This window comes from Nasonia vitripennis, chromosome 2 (genome assembly GCF_009193385.2).
Source record: "Nasonia vitripennis strain AsymCx chromosome 2, Nvit_psr_1.1, whole genome shotgun sequence".
NCBI classification, from domain to species: domain Eukaryota; kingdom Metazoa; phylum Arthropoda; class Insecta; order Hymenoptera; family Pteromalidae; genus Nasonia; species Nasonia vitripennis.
In genome coordinates, this window is record NC_045758.1 from 29,046,079 (window position 1) to 29,058,736 (window position 12,658).

Here is a 12,658-nt window from a genome sequence, read left to right on the forward strand (position 1 = left end):
ATAAATTATTGAATTTTCTCGGTTGAAGGGTATAGCGCGGACGATTATTGTTCCGAGTTGCGTGGCGTGTTGGGATTATTTATAGGAAAAGCGCAATGGTATTGTATGCGCAAAAGTAATGTCGTGTTGCCTACAATTTTTTAGTCTCTTCCGTACTTAATATTGCCAGCGTTGCTAGCTTTTTTTATTGCGATTTTCTTGGAACACTAATATTTCTCACAGGTGTAATAAAGTTTTCTTCGACTCCTTTCTTCCTTCGAATGTAATAGAAGTAAAATGAAATTCGAATTCACCTTTATAAATTAATTGATTCTTAAATATTACAGCAACGTCACAAACGATTCCGTAAAAGTCCAATCGAATTTTATCTAATCTTTTGCAATAACGCCAAAATCAGCATCAGAGTGATGATATCTCTCTCCGTCAGATAAACGCCTCATTGTCGCATATTAATTTCAATGACACCTCGATACACATTGCATACATTCGATCCCAAATAAATTTTCAAACGATTTCCGCTGACCTAGTCCTTCTCTCTCATCAGCTCTCACAACGCGCGCACGATCATGATCTCAAGCAGTTTATGCGCGCACTTGCGAATTCCTTCGCTCGCTCGCTTGCGCGCGATATCCCCCTGAAAATCAATACAACATCCGCAGAAACCTCATCGCGTAAAATATACAACATAAACCTCGAGTCAGCACTCGAAAAATTCAAAAATCCCCTCGTCACCGACGATAAATACGCAATTTCCACCCCTCCTGTAGGCTACCTTCCACGTCGTAAAGGGTTACATTCTAGCTCCGATACACAATATACGGAGCGGAGTAGAGTCCGCTGAAGAAAAACGTCTGCGCTTGCGTTCTCTTCGACCTGTCGGTTTTGTCGAAGGCTCGCAAGCGCGCGCGTGTGTTGTATATATATATATATATATATATATATATATATATAGGTATAGGTATAGCCCGAAAACTGGGTCACGGCGCGGCAAACGGAGTGTGTGTTGTGTGTCCGCTGCTGCTGCTGCTGCAGCTAGTGCGCACGCTTTGCTTATCGATCGCGCAGCCCGCGCGCGCGAGAGGGAGAAACATAGAACGCACCTAACCTCACCCACACAGACACACATATTTGATGATCACCGGGGGTTAACCTCCCTCTCTCTCTCTCTCTCTCTCTCTCTCTCAACTCAAGTTCAAACTTCGAATTCTTTTCGAAAAGCTCGGTTTCTTGTTGCAGGTGCTTTTTTGCGAGGCGAAAAGATTGAGGTTAGAAAAGTCGCTCTGAGACGTTTACCGTAAGCCGTCTCGCGCGCTCGCGATGAGTATACTCATATAGGTCTGCAATTATACGGAGAAGGGGAGATTACTCATACAGGATAGCCGCTTGTATAAAGTATATTCGCGCGCACCTACGTGTCTGTATATATGCGGACTCTACCCTACATACACATAATAATATCCACGCTATCGCGCGCACAACATATCGACCAACCTGTGTGTACATGCACGCCCTATCGGACACCAATATACACGGAGCCGGAGTTACGCAGGCGCGGATAGAGCAGATCAGTAGAAAGAGAAGGAGAGAGAAAGATTCTTTCGGCGAGATCTGCGGCTCTTCGCGAAATAAAAAGGGAGAGAGAAGAGAGTCGAGTCCAGAGAGCAATATAAGTATAAGCAGAGATTAGTATAAGCGAGTCTGCGAAAACGCCGTCCTCTCGGCTCCGATCCGCGCGCTTTGGAGGCGTCGCGCAAGTCCATCTCTCTCTCCGTTCTATACACACGTAAGTAGAAAAGGAAAGAGAAAGAGAAGACGGAGGCGGCACTGGCGGCAGCAGCGGCGGCGGCTCAGTACGGCAAGTGCTCGCGGCCGAGTCGCTATAGCCTGTATATAGAGATAGTGACTGTGTGTGCGAAAGAGTTATACAGAAGAAGAAAAAAACGGTTGCGGCCGCCGCTGGGAGAGGAGTGGCGCAGGCAGTTTTCTCTCTGTCGGGTGCAGTGTGTTGTACCTCGTCGTCGTGCTGCGCGAGGATGATGATGACGATGTGCTGAGGGAGAGACCCATCACCGGCGACGTCCTCTACTAGAGCTGGTGCGCGCGCGCGCGCTTGCGAAAAAACGGCCATTTTGCCCCCCCTTTAACTGGCAGCCACTCTCTTTCCTCTCCTCTCCTCTCTGCACATTCGCAGTATATACGTACATTCGCGAGTGTGTGGACGTACCCGCGCAGCAGCAGCAGCAGAGGCAGAGGCAGCAGAGTAGCTGAGCGCGCTTAATAAGACAGACGCAGGAGCGTCGACGTGTTCCTGGTGCGGCCGCTCCGACGCTCGAGCTCAGGCTCGAGAGTGTATTAGCTGATATTCTCATCCTCGGATCCGTAATATAGTGCTCGAAGAAGATGGCGGGGAACACGGGAATGGAGCAGCTGATCCCGATCGTGAACAAGCTCCAGGATGCGTTCACGCAGCTCGGGGTCACGATGCAGCTGGATCTCCCGCAGATCGCTGTCGTCGGAGGACAGAGCGCTGGCAAGTCCTCTGTCCTCGAGAACTTTGTCGGAAAGTAAGTCCATGCGAAATGCGATATCTACTATAACGATGATTCGCGACTATAACGTATCCTCGAGGGGGGCGGTTTGTGGCGATAGAGATAGAGAGGGAGAGAGGAAGATTTCTCCTCGTCGGCGTCGTCGTCGTCTTATTCTTCTTCTTCTTCTTCTTGCGGAGCAGATTCTGGCTCGCGATAAAGAGGGAGAGGGAGGGCGTTTTTGTAGGCAGCTGCGGGGCTGTGGCTCCTCTCTCTCTCACTCTCTCTCTCTGTCTCTCTCTGTCTCTGTCTCTCTGTCTCTCTCTCTTGCTTTGTGATAATGAGGGAGGCAGGGAATTTTTGGAGGAATTGTGTGGCTTCAGCTCTGCTCTGTTGGGAAAGAGCTCAGCTGAAATTGGGCTAACGTAATCAATACTTGTGTCGAGAGTGAGAGAGAGTTTGATTTTTTCTTGTTTAAATTTAGTCATGAAACTTTGGAGTTTGATTGATAGCAGTGCCATGAAGTTATTGCTGCGAGCCATTCAGATTGTATGTGCCTTTTGGTCTATTATAATTGTATAATTAGTACCGGTTATCAATGTTAATTTGATTAACCTGGTGGGAGAGTTTCCTCTTTGACACGCGATACATGCGCTTCATTTGAGACATTTCAGAATTTTCCCAATGCTATGGACTTGGTGGATAATTAAGAAAACAAAAATAGAAGAATTTTGCGAGTGTCTGTAACTGTTAACAGTTGGAAAATGCATGAATCACCGGTGATTCATGTGATGCTGAAACAGTATACAATCAACTGCTCTGCATTTTTCAAAAATTTAATTCCGTGATTAGCTCAGCTATTACCGATTTTCATTTATAATTACTTCAACAGGGGAGCAAGGTCATCAATACTACAGTCGTATAAAAAACTATATTTCAAGTTCAATTTATTACTTCCTGGTTATTAAAGCCATACTAGCAGTTACAATTGGAATTTATTTTTGCAACCAGTAAACCATATCAGCTCCAATGCTCACTTCTGACATTCCTGTAATCAGCAATTGAGATAGGGCATTATTGATTACATCAGACTTGAAAAAGAGCAGTACAAATTTTTGTTTTTACATGCAATTACAAATTGTCATTCGATGACAGTGATAAAAACTTTCATTCATTTTGAAATGATCAGAATATGTGTGTAGTGAAAAAATAAGCCATTCATCGTATCCATAAATAATATTACATAATGTTTACTGAAGATGAGGGAGATTCTGCTCTTCTGCTTTGGCAAGAGTAATTCCCTCTTCTCATATCAGATTCTACCCTCACAAGGGGGAATTCCCCATGACTAAAGTTAATAGCATACTTTGTAAACATGATTAGCCTAATATCAGAGGTGGTTTTTTTGAAAAGCTTCTAGATTTTCTATTTAACGTATGCCAAGAATATAGTTAATTTTTATTGATCTATTTATAATTTTTTTTTTATACTTATATAAACACAAAGATGTTCTCAGCTTTGTTTCAAGTTCTCACAAGTGACTAATATTACTGGAGCACATTGTTGCCAGCGAGGCTTTTTTGTCCAAGTTTTCTTTCCACATAAAATCTTTATTTAGCCTATCCTGTTTTTCACATTAAAACTCTTAATGCAGATAATCTGATGAAGAACAAAGGTTTAGTTCAACCTCCTTTCACAAAGAAAGAAGAATAAGGATGCAAATGTGCAGCAGTGAATGCCAGCAATTGATCGCAATATCTTATCACTGAGATCAGTTGCAAGTTGATGAGGTGTCATTCGACTGAAGCATCCCTTTTACCAATGGCTTGATCTGATTATTTCATCGAAGCTTGATGATGTTTTCATGTTTTTCACAGCAGACCTGAATTCCATTACAGTTAACCTATAACCAGCACTGACATTCTTTATACAGTTTCTGGTTACTGTCTTCCTTAGCAGCAGACAAAAGTACCGATGAACAATTCCATTGTTTTCATAATCAATATTATCATTACCCAAGCCGAGTGCTTTTATGCTCTCTAAACTTGCTGATTACGTATATGACTTTATAACAGCATTAAAACTTGAGCAGATGAGCTAAAAAATATAGGATCTGGTAATTTGAGTTTTATAATTTGAAGAGAGGAAGTTTCTTAACGAATCGTCTTCCTTCTCTCTAGGGCCTTGAATTTTTAATGAAATACACTTTCTATCACACTGCTACATTCATCAATGAGCTTGAAACTGTATCTCCGCGGCGTTGGTTTCGCAGCATCCGAACGAAACTCTTATAACGTCGTGAATAAAAAAGCCTTCAATTTTTCGAAAACTCGATAGCGATCAGCTCGTATGTAGAAGAAAAATCACTATCGTAAAAATAGTCATTTCTGCGGCAAATCACCAGTCCTTAAATCACGCTTCGAATCAAGTGATGAGCTAAGCCTCGTCGACTTATTTTCTCAGGACGTCTATAGAATCATAGCCGCAATTGTCGCTTGATCTTTCCCCACGAAAACACAACAATTAGCCCCTAAATAATCCGTGACACACATAACGCAAATCCTCAATTCGAAATCAGCATCGGTTAATTCGATTCGGTGCGCGATAATTCAGCATTTGATCCCTAAACCCGCGCGTGTATCCACGAGCTTCTCGGCATTGTTTCCGCTATCATCATCAAAGATCTCTTGTTCCACGTATACACACACTCGTATTCAAAGTTTCCACTTACCAAGGAATGCAGTCGTAAAAACAGACGCTATACACATCGCGCTCTTGATTTTTCGAAAATTCGCGCGCCGGAAGCAACAAACTCGCCGAGTTTATCAAACAGCTCTCACCTTCATATATAAGCGCGTTTGTATATAAGAATCTCTTTTTTTTCGATGAGTCTACTGACGTCAGCGGCTCGCGATGCGTTAACGTTCCCCGACACCAATTGCCGGAGCTGGCGCTTGTGAAAAAATGCGTCATCTTACGATGCGAAATAAACCGCTCTTTAACGATCTATATGTATACGCATCCAGTACTGGAACTGAGAATATTAATCGTATTATTTTCTGATTTCAGGGACTTCTTGCCCAGAGGTTCGGGCATCGTGACAAGGCGGCCACTCATCCTGCAGCTGATCAACAGCATGAGCGGTAATTATCATCATCGCCACGAGAGACGTGTATTGTGTGCACTGTGTGTGTAAGAAGGTCGTCTTCGTGCGGCGGCGCCAAGAAGTTTTTTGACTTACGTCCGGGAAACACGGAACGGTTCGATAAACGTTATAGGCGGGATTCGCTGCTGCTGCTGCTGCTGCTGCTGCTGCTGCTGTTATAGTGCATTACCCCGATAGCGTTGTTGTATGCTTTTAGTTTATGTTCATGTGTATCACTCATGACGAAAAGTTAATTGACTTGATGTCATGCGTGGGATTACCTTCTCGACGTTTGATCAAGCGTAGAGGATATTGATTGTAGGCGTGTTGAATACTCGGCGCTGGATATTTTGATAACTCGTCTCGACGTTAACGCTGGATTTGCGATTTAGGAGAGCGTAGACTGTATTTAATGAAATTAACCTGAATCGCTGAAGGTTTAACGAACTATATGTGATTAAAATTGTTTTAGACGTTGATTATTTTACAAGCGTACGGAGTTATCATAACGGCTCTTTTTACGTCCTCTCGGTTGACTTTTTTGTTATTCTGTGTAAAACCGGTTGATAATTAATTTCTTGCTCGGCTAAGTCTGTAACTCATTTACGTTGAACTTCTCTCTCTCTCTCTCTCTCTCTCTCTCTCTCTCTCTCTCTCTCTCTCTCTCTCTCTCTCTCTCTCTCTCTCTCTCTCTCTCTCTCTCTCTCTCTCTCTCTACACCGCAGTATCGAGTTTGAATCTTGGCGAGAAACGTATTATTAACTTTTAGTTTTTAAGTAAAATTTATTGTTCCGCTTTAACAAGCCGACAGATCGATAAGTACTTCGGCTTTAATTAATAGCCGTAAAGCTGCTTTCGTCATCGATAACCATCTGTTTAAAAATGTACTACGACGATTAAAAATACAGCTCTTCGTTATATTAAAAAAAAATAGCGCGTGGGTCGCAGCAGAAAGTAGCGCGTGGGTCGCAGCAGAAAGTAGCGCCTCCGGCGTTGATAACCACAACAAAAAAAAGCGTTATCCGCGAATATTTATGTAAAGCCGACGTGCGCAATAGCGAGTTATTTTGAAAATCCCGTTAACACTCGAAATTTCCCACAGAACTTCAAACACGACTCGATCAAAATTACACGTATATCCCGCGCGCAGCTCTCGCATGAAACACCCACAGCCAGGCGTGAACGTCATTCCATAGAGCTTGACGTATGACCTAGAAACGAAGCTTCGCGCGCGCGTGAAAACTATGTAATTTTACGACAACCCCATGATTAAAAAGATAGTTTTCCTCTTCAGGTAAAACGCAAGAAAGTTCTTACGCTTCGAAATTTCAAAAAAAGCTCCGACAGATAAAAGTCCAGTCGCAAACTCTTCGTGTGGCGCGCGGGTCAAATCAATACGGATCGGCCACCTGGCACAGGTGAGAGTCGCTCCCTGAAAATATCTCGACTGCTTTGCGTGAATTCGTCTCAATGGACGCATTGTATGTATTTTTGCCTCGTGTCGTGCAGCTTTTTTTTGCTCGGGCCGATCAGACACGCATACGCGCCTATGTGTTACAGCAGCAATTGAGATAGACCTTGCGTGAAAAAGGGAATTTAAGTGCACGTCGTGTCCTGCGGGACATGCAATAATGAGTGAATCAGCGTTTGTCGCTGTGTATACGCGATTCTCTATCTTCTTTTTTTTCTTCTTTCAACGAGGCGCGTTTTCGAGTGGCTCTGTGTGTCAAACAGTTTATATTGTGTACGCACTGACCTAGTTGGCCCTTAACAGAGTGTGTATACAATTTGAATTAATAAATGCGTCGTCGTGTGGGCGAAGTTTCGTCGAAGATTCGAGAGAACGAGGATGGCGGGAAAATCGATTTTCCTTTTGAAAAAGGCGCGACTTTCGAAAATCAAAATAGCGCGCACACGAGCGTAGGGATAAGAAATCAAAAGTAATCGCTCCCACGAGGCCAATTCCGCTCCGTAATTTCTCAATAAAGCCGTAACTCGTTTACTCCGAGCTAATACCTCCCATATCTCTGTCTGTTCGAACGAGCTCGTAAACCCTCGCGACGAAAAAGACAGCAGCAGCAGCCTTATAATCGAATCAGAGCGTCGATCGATTCTCGCCGATCACAATCCCGACTTTCGTCGGGGCGAGAGACACACACAAGCGGTGCCGCCGCGAACTCGAATCCCGAGCTTAATCGCATTCGACTCTCTCGCTCTCCTCTGCGCGGGTCAATAATAAACACGCTACAGCAGCGCGACAGCGGCGTCTTTCTCTCTTATATACAAGTATATATTTATACACACGCGTATTTTCCTTGCGGTATCTCCTTGGGATGATGCGGAAACCCGACAAGTATTGTAGCTCGCAGGTGCGCGTGTGTGTGTTTACACAGAAGGAAAAGAAGAAGAAGAAGTTAACCCGTCGACCTGGCGGCGATTGATGTATTTTCCGTCGGTTATTGATTCCATTAGTGCGTATGTATGTATACAGTATACATATGTAGAGTAGCAGGGGGAGAGAAGAGATGCTGCGCGAGCTTTTTATTAATGCGGACGATGCGCGCGTGCGAGTATTACGCGCTTGATGAGCAGTCGAGACGTGTGTGGCTGTCGCGTACGTGATGATGGCATGGTTGGATTATTATTTTTTTTCTTTGGAAGACTTCGCTTGAAAAAAAAATTCGATAGAAGCACCGCGGCACTCTTGTTATTAACATTTCATACGAAATATTTTTTGTAAAAAAGATCGATGGATGGCTATTGGAAAAGGTTGGAGGCTTCTATATGCAGTTTTGTATATGGACATGCACTTTTAAGGATTAAGAACTTAATTTACTGGTTGATTAAGCCTCGTTGAGCAAAGTGTGGAGGCGGTTTGTGTATGTATATAGCGTTTATGGCCGTTCTGAAGGGAAAAATTCTTCGTCATCGGAAGCGTTCATTCGGTTGAAAAAACTTTTATACATATACTTTTTTTTAAATTTTAAATACGTTTAAGTTCTACTGCGCAGCCTTTCTATCGAGCATCTGCTTTTGATTTCCTGATAATCGCTCGCGAAGTTGGTTAACAAGATGCGTTAAGACACACTGTATACATTCGGATTACTACGCTGTCGTCTATTAAGTTTGCAATTTGTAGAGAAATCTTGCGTTCAGCCTTTTTTATGTTAAATTGATGCTGTTGGCAACTTGAAGCTAAGAGAAACGTATCATCTATAATCAAGAATTTCATTTATTTCTGTATATACGTGAAGCGCGTAGCTAATCAATACTCGAGTACAGTGGTATATACTTATATACCTAACAAAGCTATTCAGAACTTTTCCCTTCAATAAATACGATATTTTTGTGTTTGAAAATGAAACGGAGAATACTTTTTCAATAGGTGAACGTAACTTTATGGCTTCTATTACGTAATTTGTTCATGTTTACCGAGTGATATAGTTCACGAATCTTTTATATTTGTTATAAAACACAAACGTGATGACAAATTCCACAAAGACTCTTATTCGAATCCATTTATTGTAAAATTTATCCATTTATTGGTAATTCAGTAAAAATAGAAGAGACTCTCGTATCATACTCTCACGTAATTTTTCACTCAGCTCGAACACAATCTATTAACAGAATTCAAAAGTCCACCAAGCAATTTCCATCAACGCCTCCACTGTCAACATAAAAAGAATATCGCATTTTCCAAAAGCAATATTTACATGACGAGCAATCGCCAGAGTATATATTTCTCTCTTCTTTCCCGCGCGCATTTCCACGTAGACACACGCGCTGCATATTTATATTCGTATATATGCAGGCGGCTTATCGATTCGGCCGAAGCTATGCTACTCCACTTCTGTACCGAAAAGAGAAGCGAACGCGACATCATCGAGAGAAAATAATAGTACATACTCTCGCAGAGAGAGAGAGAGAGAGAGAGAGAGAGAGAGAGAGAGAGAGAGAGAGAGAGAGAGAGAGAGATTGAAAGAACGGCTGAAAGTTCACGGTAGCGTGAAAACTTTCTTTCGCTCAAAAAGGCCGATCCCATTTTTCTTTTACTTCGCGCTCACTCTCTCTCTCTTTCTCTCTCTCTCTCTCTCTCTCTCTCTCTCTCTCTCTCTCATCCCGATTCGCCCGGGGGAGCAGCTCAGAGCCGCCGTGATGTCGTTAAGGGAAACCGAGGTCAAACGAGCGTAAATAATTACGAGGATAACTGCGTGTTAGTCGAAGCGTTTTTAATGTAGGAACACTTTTTTCTTCTTCACCTACTGAGTTTGTGTTTTTTTTATGATAAAAATATTTTTAACCAGAGAATCGGGAATTATCGGGAATCGAGAATCGGGCGTAACATTTACGTGTATATAGATAAACGTTCGATGATTATTTTAACGATTCTTGCGCAAGCGTGTTCGAATATTTTTTCGTGTTTTTACTTCGAATCGTTAGTAGGTTTACAGAAACAAAAAAAAAAAGATTCGCTGATCGAGTCGACATCACGCGAAGCCATAACTCGCACATCGGAGTTTCTCTCTCAAAAGCGCATCCATATATTCGCTCTCTCTCTCTCTCTCTCTCTCTCTCTCTCTCTCTCTCTCTCTCTCTCTCTCTCTCTCTCTCATCAGCGCGTGAAAGTGATAGAGCCAAATCGCTCGTCTCATCTCCGCCTGCAACGTCCGTCCGTCCGTTTCGCGTTATCGAGCTTCCTGTATCCACACACATAACGTATATACATATACCGTCGCTCTCGCGCCTTCGCATACACACGTATACGCAAACGATAAGTAGGAAATCGAGTTCATTGCCATCGAGTCGTGTAAACTCGCAATGACATATGCGCCTGTGCGCAACAATACGACGCTTATGTGCATCGCGCTGATGCACAGTGAGGAGAGGCGAAAAATCGTTGCGCGCTTCGAAACGCGGAAGCAAATGGCGCATCCGACTTTCGCTCTGATTTGAGCTTCCGGTCACGTGGTGTGCTTTCATTGAACTATATACTCTGCGTCGCGGAGGCTATTGTTTACGCGAGCGCGCGTGAGATTTTTTTTGTGCATATTTTATAATGGTTCTTTTTTTCTCATTGTCGTTTTGCTTTTTTTTGTTACAGAGTACGCCGAATTTCTCCACTGCAAGGGAAAGAAGTTCGTGGACTTCGACGAAGTGCGACGGGAGATCGAGGCGGAAACGGACCGTATTACCGGCAGCAACAAAGGAATCTCCAACGTACCCATCAATTTGAGAGTCTACTCGCCCAATGGTGAGATTTTTTATGGTTTTTTTTTTTATAAAATTCGTATACTTATTTCTTGCTACGGTGATTACGTTATGAGAATGATTTGATTGGGCGCAGCGGATGTTGTCGCGCAGAAACAATTACGCGCCGTCGAATTTATCACACTATACTTTTCTTGGAATATCGTCGTAGTACATCGTGCATAAGACTAATGCGTCATTTTTGTTTTACAGTACTCAACTTGACTCTCATCGATTTGCCTGGATTGACAAAGGTGCCAATCGGCGATCAGCCAGCAGACATCGAGGCTCAAATCAAAGGAATGATCTTTCAGTTTATCAAGCGCGATAATTGTCTCATTCTAGCCGTCACACCTGCAAATACTGATTTAGCCAATAGCGATGCCCTCAAACTTGCCAAGGAGGTCGATCCTCAAGGTAATGTTGATTGTGCTTTGTATCATCGTTCTACTGCACAATGTGAATTGTGCGTTATCGTCGAGTTTTCGATTTCGCAGGTGTGCGTACCATCGGTGTTATCACTAAGCTTGATCTTATGGACGATGGTACCGACGCTAGGGACATCTTGGAGAACAAGCTGTTGCCTTTGCGCAGGGGTTACATAGGTGTAGTTAACAGAAGTCAAAAGGACATTGAAGGTCGTAAGGATATTAAAGCAGCTATGGCAGCTGAACGAAAATTCTTTTTAAGGTAAATTTATTTTTTCCTTTAAACGTTTTTTTAATTACGATACAGATCGTTCTGCAGGATTAACCTTTTTATCATGTGGTATTCCAGCCATCCTTCATATCGGCATCTGGCAGAAAGGTTGGGTACCCCGTACCTGCAACGCGTCCTCAACCAACAGCTGACAAATCACATCAGGGACACATTGCCTGCATTGCGCGACAGATTGCAAAAGCAACAGCTTGCACTTGAGAAAGATGTGGAACAATATAAACATTTCAGGCCGGATGATCCCGCTATAAAGACGAAAGCCATGTTACAGTAAGTCGCTTCCGTAACTGTTGATAGAGTAGTTGATATACGAGCTTGAATGTTTCTGTTATATGTTTCTAATTTTCACTTTGCGTTCACAATTTACTGTATACATACATATTGTTGATATATCTTCACCGAATTCTATATAATGCCTGGCTTTATTTGGTGATCAAGGACGGAAAAATAGATCGTTCGATCCTCTTTTAAGTGATCCGTGGCAGCACTAAGAGTCCGTTTCTCTTTCTTTTTTAGATTACTTCTTTATGGGTGGAGGGTCCTGAAATTTTAGAAATTTTTTGTTTTGTTTTTCAGATCTATTCAAATGTTTCTGTAGGTATTCCGTTTTTCCTTATTTTGGGGTGCCCTCTAACCACAGTTGTGTGTTCATATTGCATGAAAGATATTAATTGCTTTTATTATATGATTTTCCTTAAAAAATATACTATGCATGTCTTGGTATTAGATAAATAAAAGACATAGTTGATATATCACTTATCACGGAAACAAATCGCAATAGATATGCCGTTTAATTTTAAGTATGCCAGTTACGATGTTTTTATGATATACTTTGATCATATTGAAAATGATTTTATTTTAAAAAACGTACAAGTAAAAAACAATTTTGTAATAGTATGCTGTATTGAATAGCCATGATTTTACAAATTTTCTAACATAAATATTTATTATACAAACGTGTTGTATTAATCTAACAGTTAAAGCTTTCATACAAATTATTAATTTCAAAATAACTTTGACC

General features: G+C 42.2%; 1 protein-coding gene across 14 annotated transcripts in view; it reads left to right on the forward strand.

Annotated features, from left to right (window-relative positions):
• Nucleotides 1-1,513: 1,513 nt before the first annotated feature.
• Nucleotides 1,514-12,658, forward strand: part of LOC100120115 (dynamin) — a 30,417-nt gene continuing 19,272 nt past the window's right edge. For all 14 annotated transcript variants that reach the window (XM_031924361.2, XM_031924365.2, XM_031924362.2 and 11 more), the window contains exons 1-6: nucleotides 1,514-2,564; nucleotides 5,598-5,671; nucleotides 10,775-10,924; nucleotides 11,134-11,337; nucleotides 11,418-11,610; nucleotides 11,698-11,907. In XM_031924361.2, coding sequence (XP_031780221.1) covers nucleotides 2,401-2,564; nucleotides 5,598-5,671; nucleotides 10,775-10,924; nucleotides 11,134-11,337; nucleotides 11,418-11,610; nucleotides 11,698-11,907 — 995 coding nt within the window. In that variant the 5' untranslated portion in view covers nucleotides 1,514-2,400. The remainder of the gene's footprint in view (nucleotides 2,565-5,597; nucleotides 5,672-10,774; nucleotides 10,925-11,133; nucleotides 11,338-11,417; nucleotides 11,611-11,697; nucleotides 11,908-12,658) is intronic.